Source organism: Heterodontus francisci, chromosome 26 (genome assembly GCF_036365525.1).
Source record: "Heterodontus francisci isolate sHetFra1 chromosome 26, sHetFra1.hap1, whole genome shotgun sequence".
NCBI classification, from domain to species: domain Eukaryota; kingdom Metazoa; phylum Chordata; class Chondrichthyes; order Heterodontiformes; family Heterodontidae; genus Heterodontus; species Heterodontus francisci.
In genome coordinates, this window is record NC_090396.1 from 27,648,708 (window position 1) to 27,663,798 (window position 15,091).

At 43.1% G+C, this 15,091-nt stretch overlaps 1 protein-coding gene across 2 annotated transcripts in view; it reads right to left on the minus strand.

Moving 5' to 3' along the window:
* gas7b (growth arrest-specific 7b) overlaps nt 1-14,741 on the minus strand; it is a 462,775-nt gene extending 448,034 nt beyond the window's left edge. The window contains exon 1 of one of the 2 annotated variants that reach the window (XM_068057959.1): nt 14,245-14,741. In XM_068057959.1, the coding sequence (XP_067914060.1) occupies nt 14,245-14,424 (180 nt within the window). In that variant the 5' untranslated portion in view covers nt 14,425-14,741. The remainder of the gene's footprint in view (nt 1-14,244) is intronic. The other variant, XM_068057958.1, reaches the window with a different exon arrangement.
* Nucleotides 14,742-15,091: the final 350 nt, after the last annotated feature.

Consider the following 15,091-nt stretch of genomic DNA (forward strand, 5'->3'; position numbering starts at 1 on the left):
ACCCAGCTACAAAAGCACCCAAGTGAAAAGGTCACAGGAAAATTAGTTCTTATATATCTTATATAACATAATTGTCATGAGGCAGAATTTTCCCAAGCTATTGAAGGTGGGTTCGGCGGCGAGCAGGGTGGGAAAGCCATGGAAAAGGACGTCAGGATCTCAACGTGATCCCACCTTTTTCCAGCTTTCCCCGGGGCAGATTGCATGTACAGCTGGGAACCTCTGTGGTGATGGGAAGAGGCCCTTAAGTGGTCATTAATTAGCCATGTAAGGGCCTCAATTGACCCAAGGGCGGTAAAGTACCAGTGGAGGTGGGTAGGCGACAGGCACGGCACACCCACCATCCCACCCAATTTTGTGTTCCACCACCCGACACCCACCCCCCACCCCCCACCCCCAACCTGCTCTCAGGGTCAGAGGGTGTAAAATTTTGGCCATGGAGAAGGAAGAATTTCTTCTGCACGTGCACAGGCATTCTGTTATCTCACTGTAATCAGAGTACAAAACATATGTGGAAATGTTTTAATTATTTTAAAATTCAAGCCTGATAGTTGCATAATTCCTGGCAGTCTACTGAGAATCACACGTTTGATCCAGGAGAGGAAAATTCTGATTTTCCCCCCTACCCAGCAAGTTGGCAGAGAGTGAGAAAGAAATTGGAACTGAAGATGATTAAATAAATCTCAGATAATCTAAAAAACAAAGTAATTTGTCAGCTTGCAAGGGATGCCCATTTTCAATTACTCTTTTTTGAATCTGTTTATCTGCTGTCTTTAAATTTTTTTTGCTGGTTTTATGCTGTTTGTGCCACCAACAATCAACATGTAATTCTCACACAGTAGGTAACAACCCCTGAAAGTAAGTTTGCAGAATTTGCGAAGATTGGTCACCAGGAAGAGCATTCTTTTAAAATATCAGGTTTTCCCTGCAGCTGTCTTTCCTGGGCTGGTGGCAATATGAGTGCACAAGATGTAGCTGGCGACTTCAGACTTCACAAAAAACTAAACTTTGAGCTTCCAAAGCTGAAGTTTGAAAATCCAAACACGTACCCCTGAATAAAAATGTGAGAATCTACAGGAGAATTCTTTAAAGTTAAATTTGTCTTGAAGTGCTACTTCTGGAGACAGTCTCAACTCTGCCAGCAGTGCTGCAAAGTGCCTGGCATGGCACATGTCTCATGAAACATAGGATTGGATGAAAAAGAACTTTGGACCCATTTAGTGTCATCCACCCAGAATATCAACATGACCTTCTTCCTATTACTGCATTTGCCTGTTACTTGGCAGAATCAGCTGTTAGAATCATAGAACAATAGAGTGGTTACAGCACAGGAGGCCATTCGTCCTGTCATGTCCATGCCAGCTCTCTGCTAGAGCAACTAACCTAGTTCCACTCCCCTGCCCTTTCCCCATCGCTCTGCAGTTTTTTTCTCTTCATATAATTGTCCAGTTCTCCTTTAGATCGTGTTGATCAACATGTAATGTAATACTTCCTGGCCTGCGTCCTAAGCTTACCCTTGACAATTCTGAATCTGTGTATTCTTCTCTTGCTGCATTGGTGTACCTGATCCAGAATTGCTGTATCCTGTTCGAGCATTGGCTTTCCCATGGCACCAGAGACACCGTCACAGATACTGGGTGCCAAATGCTGTCTTTTTTGTGACCATTGGCAGGCTGAACACTCACAGTAGCAATCAAAGTTACTTCAGTGAAACTGCCAGGTCAGAATACCAGCAGCCTCATCATATTTGGGCACTGCCTCATGAAAGCAGTTCAATATGACATAAAAGTCATTCATAAAATGAATAGCTATCTCAAAAAAAGTTCCAATAGGCTCAAAGCTGCTCCTTTACTAGATGTCAGCTGTGGCTCTGGAAGTTGCACTTGTCTCTGACCAGAAGGTTCTAGGTTCAAATCCCACTTCAGAGACATGAGCACATAATCTAGACAGTACTGGATGAGAAATTAAATGAATGCTCTGTCAAGCCTTTTAGGTGGTTTTAAACAGTCCCATGATACTATTTCAAAGAACAGTGGTATTCTCCCTGGCGTCCTGGCCACTATTCATCCCTCAACCAACATCACTAAACACGGATTATCTGGTCATTATCACAGTGCTGCTTGTGTTTCTGGCATTATAACAGTGACTACACTTCAAAAGTATTTAATTGGCTGTAAAAGCAGTTTGTGACATCCTGAAATCATGAAGGCCTTCTTTTGTTTCACTATACGCACAAGGCTGGCAGACTGGTATGCCAACTGGGTCTTGGACTCACATTCACAAGTACATAACGTGGAATGTGTATTTCAACCATAGAGCAGTTTCGGAGAGTTTTACATTGTAAAGCAGTCATCAGAAATAGTTATGAATGTGGATCGTAGTTTAGAGCAGCAGGAAATATTACTGTAGGCAATGCCCCAGGACACAATGCTTCTTATTGTTACACACTTACTGTATAGAACCTACAGAATACAAAGTGCTACCAAAAGCTCTTTACCTCTCAGCAGTACTGAGGAGATTCTAAACCAGTTTATTAATCTTCATTACTGTCAGCTCTGAAATAACCTTTGTCAGACTGTGATGATTAGGTAGTATGCAGATGTGCACCTCTGGGTATTTAGCATCTCTAAGAAGTTAGGGAATTAGAAAGTCATAATCTATTAGGTTGAGAACCAGGATTCTGTAAGTGAGAGAGGATTTAATCTTAACACACATGTACAAAGATGGAGCATTTTACGGCCCTATTTGGTTAGTTTTTTTCAGAAATCTCAATCTTTACATGTTTTGTATCTGAATTCCTGTGCTTCATCCTGACATTCTTTAGATTGATTTGAAGGGAAATAATGCTAGTCAATGGTGCCTGGTCAAGAAAAAAAATTGAGTATGGATAGTTCAAAACCTGCATCGCACAAATTGTGATGTTAACAGCTGTTTGAAATATTGCAATATTTGCTTTCTTTTGCTTTAAATCTACCTAGTAATAATTCAATTATATACAGTAATTTCTTGAAGCACAAGCGGTAATTTTATCTGAGGGCAACAGAGGAAAATGGGAGATATAACCTGACTGCCCATTATATATCACTTTAATGTAGAGAAACCAGCTGTGGTGTTATAATGGACAACAAATTTGATATTGCATATTTACGCTATCAACCAGTTAACATTACACACTGTCTTCAGCACTGCATGCAGAAATCTGCCATGGATATTAACTAAACAAAATTAGGATTAAAACAATTTTAAGATGTTAAGAAGAACAGCCCCCACGTACTGGGACAGGAAAACATGCTCTCTCCAGTTTGACCATATTGGTTGTAGGGATAAATTCCTGCTCAAATAGATGCAATTGACTGCCACTACAATCTTTTAGCTGTCAATGTTATCTTGAATTATGTATAAAACAAATTATAGTGGCAGATGCAATGTTATTGCTTATTGATCAGTTAGTGAAATACCCAAGAAGACTACAATGGTGTTTAAAAAGGAAATGATTAGACATTTGCAATGATGTAAATCCTTTGAAATAACTATTCATTGTTCAGTTTCTAGAGCCAGATTTAAAGCCGACCAAACCCGACTACGTGTGTCAGGTCTGTATTCTGTGTCCAGCATTCGGCCTCGGTTGGGTCGGGCTGGACTGTGCTGTTTTGTTTCGAATTATTTTTGTTTTAATCTACAATTTTTTTCTGTTTCAATCATATGTTTTTTATTTTCAGGTCAGGTCAGGCATTTTAAAAAATTAAAGGACTTGGGCCTGGGTCTGGTTCGGATTGGCTTATGTTGGGTCAGACCTGTGTCGGGTTTTAATTTTACACCCGAGCCAGGCTTTATCCAGATTGACAAAATGGGATGCTGTTTTGATGTCTAAATTTATTACATCAAAAGCACAACCATAAATATATTGTCACACTGAATACAGGAGACAATTCTGGGGGCTGAAAATGGTTATGAATTAGAACACTTTCCTTTCAGCTTTGGAACCAGGTTGAGATCACGAACAATTTAAATGATCCATGGAAAGATGTGATACGATAAAATGTCAATGACATCCTGTATCTTCAAATAAATTAAACAAGATTTGCGCAAATACTTGCGCCACAAATCTGTAGTCGGAACATTCCTGGGTTTAGCGTCAACAGTCGCTCCCATAACCAGTCTGACTGCTTTACTTATAAGCAAGTGGACTCACACTACTCTTTACCTACTTGCATGATTATGTAATCTTCAGACGTGACCTGAACAAGATACTTGTGTCTTTTGTATGTGTATTACTTCAATCTCCTCAAAGGTGGACTGGGCAAATACTTGACAAGACAAATCCGGATACAAATCATTATGCTGTTTTATTTTACAGCATGGGCGGCACAGTGGTTAGCACTGCAGCCTCACAGCTCCAGCGACCCGGGTTCAATTCTCCTGTGTGGAGTTTGCAAGTTCTCCCTGTGTCTGCGTGGGTTTCCTCCGGGTGCTCCAGTTTCCTCCCACATGCCAAAGACTTGCAGGTTGATAGGTAAATTGGCCATTATAAAATTGCCCCTAGTATAGGTAGGTGGTAAGGAAATATAGGAACAGGTGGGGATGTGGTAGTAATATGGAATTAGTGTAGGATTAGTATAAATGGGTGGTTGATGGTCGGCACAGACTCGGTGGGCCGAAGGGCCTGTTTCAGTGCTGTATCTCTAAACTAAAAAACTAAACTAAAAAGATGAACACACAGATTGCCAACTGTAATCAGAACTTTTGTATTTCATTCAGCTTCACTTCATTTCCTCACACAAAGAAAATAATGAAGTCCCCATGCTATCCTTAATGTTGGATTGTCCTTCTTGATTTTTCTGAACTATCTAACTTTCTGAAACACTGATTATCAAAAGAAACTGAACCCAAGCATTTTGGCCTTAAGCCCAGGGAAGTACCTCCTGCAGTCTGTTGTCTTTCCCCCCTCCCCCGCCAAGTGTCACTTCTCAGTCAATCTGATAACCCCATGCCGAGGAGTAGAATCCATCAGCCTAACTTGGCAATTATCCATACTGAGTTTAAATGAATGGAGATGTCCCAGTAGCAATAGGTGTTAATGATTACTAAGTATGTTAAGCAGAGCACTAGTTCAGATACCCCATCTAAATTCTAATCTATGTTTCCCAGCCCTACTATTCTCAAAGAGTTATCTTCAACTCATTAGCATCATTTTAACAGATATTACACCAAAGTCCCCAATGGCAGCATAGCCAGTAATCTCAAAACTTGCGATTTGTTATGCAAAGATAGTACACTTTTAAGAAGAATTACATAGGAGTGAAAGAGCAAATGGATTTGATTAGGACCATTGGGAGGAACGTCCCAATGTTTATTTGAACCATAAATGCAATCTAAAAAGATATGTTCATGATGTTGCTACACATGACGACCAGAACAATTTTTCCCCATTATGGTTCAGGTTTAGGAATTCACCAAATCTTAGAAATGAATGAATAAATAAAACCAACAAGGTCCTTTATTGAGCATCACCTTGTCCAGGATAATTTGAAAACAGATGTGGATATGCTCTCCACATCTTTTTTCCTGGCCTTTTTTTTTTATTGTTTTCTATTTTCTTCTACTCCCCAATTTTCTGCTATTCAGTCCTTCTGTAAGATGCTGACACTTGCTCATGTACAAATCAATGGAAGAAGACAATCACTCAGTATCTCATGCAGGTAGTCTTGTGAATTCAGGCAGGGAGTATCAACAGATTATTGAAATGTGGAACACATCACAGCAGAGCACAGTCCTGAGATTTACTGACATGCACATGTGCACTTTTCAGTGGAAAGTGACTGGATGTTTATCAGGAGTGGGAACCCTGGCTGATTTTTGTTTCACCATCCTAGGGGCATTAAGGCCAACTGTTGCCCTGGCTGAAATCAGCTAACCAACCAGCAATCAAACCTGGCAGCTTTTGATTCACATGACATAGTTGCCCATTAAGCCATCAGGCTTAACTCCTCTTTGCTGACGATGCTGCTTTAACATCTCACACTGAAGAGTGCCTGCAGAGTCTCATCGACAGGTTTGCGTCTGCCTGCAATGAATTTGGCCTAACCATCAGCCTCAACAAAACGAACATCATGGGGCAGGACATCAGAAATGCTCCATCCATCAATATTGGCGACCACGCTCTGGAAGTGGTTCAAGAGTTCACCTACCTAGGCTCAACTATCACCAGTAACCTGTCTCTAGATGCAGAAATCAACAAGCGCATGGGTAAGGCTTCCACTGCTATGTCCAGACTGGCCAAGAGAGTGTGGGAAAATGGCGCACTGACACGGAACACAAAAGTCCGAGTGTATCAGGCCTGTGTCCTCAGTACCTTGCTCTACGGCAGCGAGGCCTGGACAACGTATGCCAGCCAAGAGCGACGTCTCAATTCATTCCATCTTCGCTGCCTTCGGAGAATACTTGGCATCAGGTGGCAGGACTATATCTCCAACACAGAAGTCCTTGAAGCGGCCAACACCCCCAGCTTATACACACTACTGAGTCAGCGGCGCTTGAGATGGCTTGGCCATGTGAGCCGCATGGAAGATGGCAGGATCCCTAAAGACACATTGTACAGCGAGCTCGCCACTGGTATCAGACCCACCGGCCGTCCATGTCTCCGCTATAAAGACGTCTGCAAACGCGACATGAAATCGTGTGACATTGATCACAAGTCATGGGAGTCAGTTGCCAGCATTCGCCAGAGCTGGCGGGCAGCCATAAAGACAGGGCTAAATTGTGGCGAGTCGAAGAGACTTAGTAGTTGGCAGGAAAAAAGACAGAGGCGCAAGGGGAGAGCCAACTGTGCAACAGCCCCGACAAACAAATTTCTCTGCAGCACCTGTGGAAGAGCCTGTCACTCCAGAATTGGCCTTTATAACCACTCCAGGCGCTGCTTCACAAACCACTGACCACCTCCAGGCGCGTATCCATTGTCTCTCGAGATAAGGAGGCCCAAAAGAAAGAAAGCCATCAGGGTAGCTATTCGTGCCCTACAAGTTTTTTTTTTAAACCAGTATAGAATTAGCAAAATTGGTAAAAACTAAAGAAAAAAAATGTAAAAAATAAACTATAGTGGTATTTGGTGGGTTAAGTACATAGAGATCACACAACTACAGTACACACTGGGCAAAGCTAAAAAAACAGAACAGTTCACTGCAGCCACATCTGGCATTAAATGAATTATGCATGATTCTTGTACATGTGTGCTGTAAATTGAGTGAATTATATGCCCATTAATGCAGAGTATTTGATACTGAAAAGTAGGATAAGCTATGTTGATAATGCAGGGGTCTGCACTCACATGCCTATCAACTTAAATAGTAATAATTGGCAGAACAGTGACATACACCACTAATGTACATATCTTACCTTTCATGGATTTTGTGTGTGCACTCCTTTTTTCCTGATGTTGCTTTTTTAATGCAGAATAATGGATCACAGTTTGAGGTGAATCGGAAAACGAATGATGCATAGCAATATTTCAACACTGATTAGACTGTGATTAATGTGTCTGGTATTTGAGACTAGAAAGGAGGAAATGCTCTCTGTAGAAATTCTTTTCACTTTCCGACAGCAATGCACAGCTGAGTTCCAGTCATTTCCTATGTGATGGTGCAGGCTTAAAATGGGTATAACTTATTTATAAGGGACAAGCTAAGTACCTGATTTCAAATGGGACAGGTGCTTAAGAGATGGGTACAGACTGTTGCTCATTTCGTTTAAAGGGTTGCCCCCATTGAGAAACTGCCCTGCAAACAAAATGTTGGAAAAGGTACTTTCAGAATGGACAGACTCCTCTTAGGATGGATATGGCGGAGAAGGAAAGGGTTGTGGGTTGGCTTCAACTAATTCAATTGGTGGTATTTAGGTTGGGTCAGCCATCTAGGGATTAGACATGGGTTTTCTGAATTCTCAGACAATGTACATAGAGGCTGGCCTGCACAAACTTTCTCTCGGCATCAGAGAAGGTCCTGGCCAGATTGTCGAAGTTGTGCATCCAACTTTGCACTTCCTATGCATATATGAGATTCACCCAACTGCTTTAAAGCAGTTATATAATAAATGCAGAATGAGGTTCTAGGATGCAATAAAGCAACAAATAAACACATAATGCCTCTGTTAAAATAGTGGGCAGAGGAATCTCAGGCAACATGTTAAGTGTTTGCCAACTAATATTATTAGCTGCAATTTCTGTGTTGCTGAGACATCAGGGGAATGTTGCATGGAGAACGCCAGGAAATAGTGGAGATGAAAAAATGTAAATATTCTGAAGTTTAGCCTAATTTCCCCTGATTTTACAGAGTATTTATACATAATTTCTCCTCAGGGGATTAAGTACGTGAGGCAGAGTCCATGATTGGGTGCAATGTATGTGACCTGTGGAAAGAATAGTCTTAATGGCTAAATTAGTGTTTTCTTATTTCATGCTTTCTGTTATCATGTATATAGTTGTAATGTAGATACTCATGGGTACGTAACAGTACAGGTACATTGTAAAAATTATCAGTCCAAGACAAGATCTTTCTCAAAGGGTTAACAATATGTGTTTGCTGAAGACCTCCAGGACAGACAAGGGAAAACAGTATTACTTTATGTGATAAGATATTAAGAATAATAATGGGAGTAACGTTGTAATAATAAATGGCTTCAATTAACCCAATAGCAACTGGAAATATCCTATAGAAGTGTGGTGACAGAAACAGTACCAGCAAATGTGGTTCAAAGTAACTTGTTGACACATTGGGTTGAATTTTGTTCTGGCGAATGGGGTACCAGCGGTGGGCCAGAAGGTGAGGTGAGACCCTGCCAATCAGAGGGCCAGCAGCTCTGTAGCACTGGCAGCATCACTGGGAGCAGTGGCCACTGCCGATTCTGCAGGAGGCTCTGCAGTCCTAAAGAGAGGAGACGACCCCAGCTGATGGAAGTGGGGTTGGAATCACCAGGGCCATCAGGGCAGATCCTGGAGACGGAGTGGAGGATGTGTTGGTGAGGGGATGGTCTTCCTTTGTTGGGGGGGGGGGTGGTGGCAATCGCCACCAGGGGGCCACCCGGGGACCCTGGATTACCCCAAAGGAGGGAGCACTGATCCCACTAGGAGGCCCCCCCGGCTTTACCTGGTGGCGTCTCCCCACAGTGTTGGGCCTTCCATTAAGTTGAGGTGGAGGCAGAAAGAGGCCTTTAAGAAGCACTCCGCCTGCTGCCTTCCAATGCAATTTCATGGCCCCCGACCTCCATTCTCGTCCCGAGGGGGCCCATTAAATTCAGCCCATTGTGTTGTGGTTCCCACCTAAATCCACAGCTTACAAATAATCTGGAGCACATCAATAATCTGGAAGCAATGGGACCTCTGGGACATAGTGACTACACCATGAGCACCAGTGCAAAAATATTATTTTTTTTATCAAGGTCACCTTTAATTAGACAAGTGAAATCATATTAAGTGGGATATAAAACCAAAATTATCTCAGTTAAGGAAAAATGTAAAACTTTCAAACTTTATTAATTATACAGGATATGTAAAGACCCAAGAAAATGAGCTTGAGCGAAATAAGCATTCCCATAATAGATGAATAAGCAATTAAAATGGAAACAAGGAAAAATAAATCTAGGCAAAATTTAGAGGGAAAAGGGTGAGTGAAGAAATTTAGCAATATAAGAAAATGGAAGGTTAAAGTCAGTATAAACAGGTGCAAAATAGACCTTAAAGACTTCTATGTCAAATGATGCCAAGTGGGATACAAAAAGCATTTTCCCAAGATGTTATAACAGTAGAAGCAGTTAGAAGGGATGCTGAAATTTAAAGTTTAAAGTGCTGGTGAAATTGAAGATCAAGAAAAACAGAAGTTTCCTAAACTATTTATTACAGATGAAAATATTACCCTTGTGTCCAATTATGATAACACAGTGAATATCCTGGTGAAGTTTAGAATGAGCATTACAGAAGAATTCAATAGATTAAATGGACTGGAAACCCTTGGCCGGACAGCATACATTCTAAGGTACTGAAGGAGAAACTTGGGAAAAAATAATTATTGGATACTGAAAACTTTCTGCAGAAATGGAAGCAAGTAAACATTGTGCCCATAAATATAACCCAGCTAATTGTAAGTGTATTAGCCTAATATCAATCATAGCTAAAATAATGAAAACCACTCCAAGGAGTAGTGTACCTATATAGCACTCATTTAATAAGAAACAGCCAGCTTTGATTGAGAAAGAACATTCCAAACTGGCAAGCCACATTGCAGACTTCACAAATATTATATACTTTATTTGAACTTTTAGAAAGCTTTTTATACAGTTTCTCATGAGAGATTCTATGTAGACTAAAAAATCATTAGATTCCGGGACAGAACACAGTACAAAATAATATATTTGTTAAAAATTTGGAAACAGGTTGTTGAGAGTTGTAATGCCAAACTGCAGTATCATAGCAGTTCGTATTTGGAAGGTTTGTAGGGGGTGAAATTGGTCTTCTGTGGCAGTGCAAAATGAATGATAGTGAATTGGCAGCTTGTTTTGTACTTGATTTTTGACTTTGCTGGAAAGGAACAGACAGGGAATATTACAAGCTACTGAATCACTATCAGCTCATTTACGCCACCACAAATTTCAACCCATCGTTTCTAATCCAAATAAATGACCTGGCTGCAGGAGACTATTGTATGCTTACTAAATTGCAGTAAAATAGGCAGAGCATCAACAGCAGAGGATGCAATTAACAATTCACTGATGTATTTACATTAGTTGTATAGTTGGGAAGACAAAATTGGCATATTACTAAATGCAAAACCTTGTATATTTTATTTAGAGATACAGCACTGAAACAGGCCCTTCGGCCCATCATCAACCACCCATTTATACTAACCCTACACTAATTCCATATTCTTACCACATCCCCTACCAATACTAGGGACAATTTATAATGGCCAATTTACTTATCAACCTGCAAGTCTTTGGCTGTGGGAGGAAACCAGAGCACCCGGCGAAAAGCCACACAGTTCACAGGGAGAACTTGCAAACTCTGCACAGGCAGTACCCAGAATTGAACCCAGGTCGCTGGAGCTGTGAAGCTGCAGTGCTAACCACTGCGCCACTGTGCTGCCAATAGTTTACACAAAGGGTATACAATAAGTACAACTGGCATGGAAGTAATATTTGACACAGCTCTTTCGATGTTGAGACAATGTGGCAAAGCAGTTAAAGATTTAAACAGAAAGATGGTAAACTAACAATGACAGTAGACTACAAGTCTACAACAATTATGCTTTATAATGGACTAGTAAGACAACTCTTGAACTGTTAAGTCAAGTTGGAGAGAAGGTGCAGTGAGGAACAACAAAAGTGATTCCATATATAAAGGTGAATTATGAGTAACGATTAGACAAACTTAAGCCTCACAGTCCAGAGGGGGAAAAAGAAATACGTGTCGCCTTGAGAGCTCATAAATGGTAAGGGACGCTGAATTTTACTTCAGCAGAAACCAGGCCAGTGGGATCAGATGACATTAATTCAAATATCTGAGGAGTGTATAATCTCCAAGAAAGGGTAACAGAGTCAAATACATTTGGAACATTCAACATGCAAATTGAATGTTAGACTGGGAAAGTTGGAGCATTGAAGGGTTAAATGTTGTTGGGCAAAATAGTCTTTTCTTGGCTTGGCTAGTGTATGTTCTCACAAAATAAGGATATTATTTTATTTACATCATAATACATATCCAGATTTATTTCAACATATAAGTTGCGCCTCTAGTGAGCATTTTCACAATTCGATTGGAATAAATATAAAAGAAGATGAATGGTAGTCACTTCTTGCTGCTTTGTTATGATCTGGTGCCTAATTCCACAAGTTCCTGTAAATCTGAAAATTTCCTTGTGAATTGTAATTCATCTGTGACCTCATGATTCACAACAATTAGAATTTGTTGCCTGAAGGTTACTTGAACACAACTGCTTTAACAGCAGAATACTACGTAAAGCAAAGTCTAACACTGCTGCTGTTATGAGGGTGGGGAGGAAGAGGGGAGGGGGAGGAAGAGGGGGGGAAGAGGGGAGGAAGAGGGGCGGGGAGGAAGGGGGGAAGAGGGGAGAAAGAGGGGGGAAGAGGGGAGGGGAAGAGGGTGGGGGGAAGAGGGGAGGGGAAGAGGGTGGGGGAGGATGGGGGAAGGATGGGGGGGAGGGTGGGGGCAGAGGGTGGGGGGAGGAGGGGGAGGGTGGGGGGAGAGGGGAGCGGGAGGGTGGGGTGGAGAGGGGAACGGAAGAGGGTGGGAGGAAGAGGGGAGGGGGAGGTTCGGGGAAGAGGAGAGGGTTTGGGGGAAGAGGATCGGGTTGGGGGGAAGAGGGGAGGTTGGAGGAGTGGGGAGGGGGGGAGAGGGAGAGGGAGAGGGAGGGGAGGACAGGGGAGGGGGAAGGAGGGGGCAGGGGAGAGGGGAAGGAGGAGGCAGGGGAGAGGGGAGGGAGAGGGTGGGGGAGAGGGGCGGGGGAGAAGGGAGGGAGAGGGCAGGGGAGAGGGAAGGGATGCGATAGGGGAGGGGGGAGGGGGCGGGGGGAGGGTGTGGGCGGGAAGGGAGGGGGAGGGGAAGGGGAGGGGAGGGGAAGGGGAGGGGGAGGGAGGGGAGGGGGAGGGACGGGGAAGGGGAGGGGGAGGGAGGGGGAAGGGAGGAGGGGGAAGGGGATGGGAGGGGAGGGAAGGGGGAGGGGAGGGGGAGGGGAGGGGGAGGGTAGGTGGAGGGGAGGGGGATGGAAGGGGTGGGGGAGGGAAGGGCGAGGGGAGGGAAGGGCAAGGGGAGGGGGAGGGGAGGGGAGGGATAGAGTGAGGGGATGGGAAGAGTGAGGGGATGGGAAGGGTGGGGGAGGGGATGGTGGGGGTGGGGATGGGCGGGGAATGTGGGGGAGGCGAGGGGAGGGGAAGGTCGGGGAGGGGAGGGTGGGGGAGGGATGGTGGGGCGGTGTGGGGAGGGGATAGGGTAGGGGAGGGGTGGGGAAGGGGAGGGTGAGGGTGGGGGAAAGGGGGGGGGAGAGAGAGGAGAGGGTGGGGGGAGCGTGAGGGGAGATGGGGGTTGGGGGTGGGGGTGGGGCTGGGGTCCTGTAATGAAATCTCCGTGAATGTATCCAGAGATGGCAAGCCCTAGTAAAGGTCTAATACTGGTACATTTTAGGCACTGTTACATTTAGAAAGTTAATGGTAATACGTGTATCTCACCATCGAATCACAGCTTTTTCCTGTAAATTTATTTACATTTAGTGATGCGATTGACTGGAACATGTATGTTTTTTTGTGGGTGCTACAAACTTTTTTAAGGTCACATTTTTTGAAAGACTATCTAAAAGAGATTGAAATAGACAGTCCCCGTTATATTACGTGCAAATTAGTGTTCAGCCTAATGTGTGTTTATTTAATGAATAGTTAACGTGGAAATTAAAGGACAAGAGGTGCAAATTTAGTGAGGTCAATGCCCGGAGCTGAGTGGTGGTGGAGTCCAATAAAACAGGCACCAGTATAAAATGGCGTTACGTTTAAAATAACAAATATTAAAGTCTTACAATTTCCCACTTTTTACGATTTCTCCACATTTTTGTTTTCAAGCGTGCCCCCTAGTGGAATGTGAAATGTTAATATCTGGTGTTGAACCCACGTCGATCATCGAGTTTCACAACTACTGCTGAATTTGGACTGTCACAAAACAATTTACAAACAGGGAGAAAGGCTGTAAAAACATCTTAATCTGTAATTCCACCCTCATAAACGGTGACAGCTTCCTTTCGTCAATCCGCAGTGTTCAAACTTTTAATAATAATCCTCATTTCATTGCCCAATATTCCCCAAACTGTCAGTTTCCGAAAGATTGTATCAGAATTTCCGGACTGTTTACCCATTTTCCGTCAGTGTGTGTGTGTGTGCGCTGGGGGTAGGGATGAAGTCAGCCTGAAAGATGACAATCTTGATTTATTCCACAAACATCAGGCAACCAGGTTGAAAGACGAACGCAAACCAACTCTCTGAACTCTCCTAATTAAATTAAATTGCGCTCAAATTTCCCATGACCAGTACACTGCACATCTGGCTGGTCTGAAATTTTCAGCAATGCCTCACGTCCCATCCGTTTTGCAACGTTTAACAAAATTGAACTTCGAGTGATTAAAGGCAAAACAACCCAAGAGAACAGAATAAAACAGTTGGTATAGTTCACAAGGGTCTCAGTTATTTTGCCAGGCTTACCTCTAAAATTTCCACATAACTTGCAGGGAACCATCCCCTGGCCCCATCCTTTTCTCCTTCCCACCATCCGCCGTTCAGCACCTGTAAAACCTTGATGATCTCCCCAGCTTCGAACTTCAGCCCTTGCTGATGTTGGTCGCCGGTAAACGCGTACAAAGTTTTGCACAGAGCTCCGGCCATAGCAGCTTCCTCCTCGGCTTTGAGTAGCGCTGAAAGCTCGCCCGGTGAAATGCTCGAGTCGCTTTCTGCTTTTCCCTCTTTTCCTCTGCCGTGGTGGATCTGATGCTACAGATAGGACTCCCTCATTGTTTGTTCCAATTCACGATGTGACTCAGTGCTTAGATCATGACGAAACTGGACGGATAAGATTCACAGAGAGAGAGAGAGAGAGAGAAAAGTGCAGCCCTTCCGATGTTTCCTCGCTGTATGTTTCAGCGCTGAGCTGCTGGAGTTGTGATGAAGACTGTTGCAGTTCTGGATGGTGGCGCTTTGACGGGAAGGAAACGAACTGATAGCTCTCCCATTGTAATTAATTTGAATGTGTTTGGTGATGGGAATCGGGGTTTGCTATAGTTCTGAGTAAACAAGGTAACAAAACAAACAAAAATTACCAGAAGTACAGAAGTAACAGTTGCATTGTATAAAGGTTTCATGTTCAAGATGAACACATTCTTAAGCACTACACCCATGTGTGTTTGGTAAATATGATATTCATATCTGATAATCTCAATAACCTCATTCAGACCCGACCACTCTCGTTTCTCTTCAGTGATGGTGATTTTTTTTTAAAGGTGGGGAATGTATCCTTTCGGTGTCTTTCTCATAAACAATTAGTCCTGTAGACTTT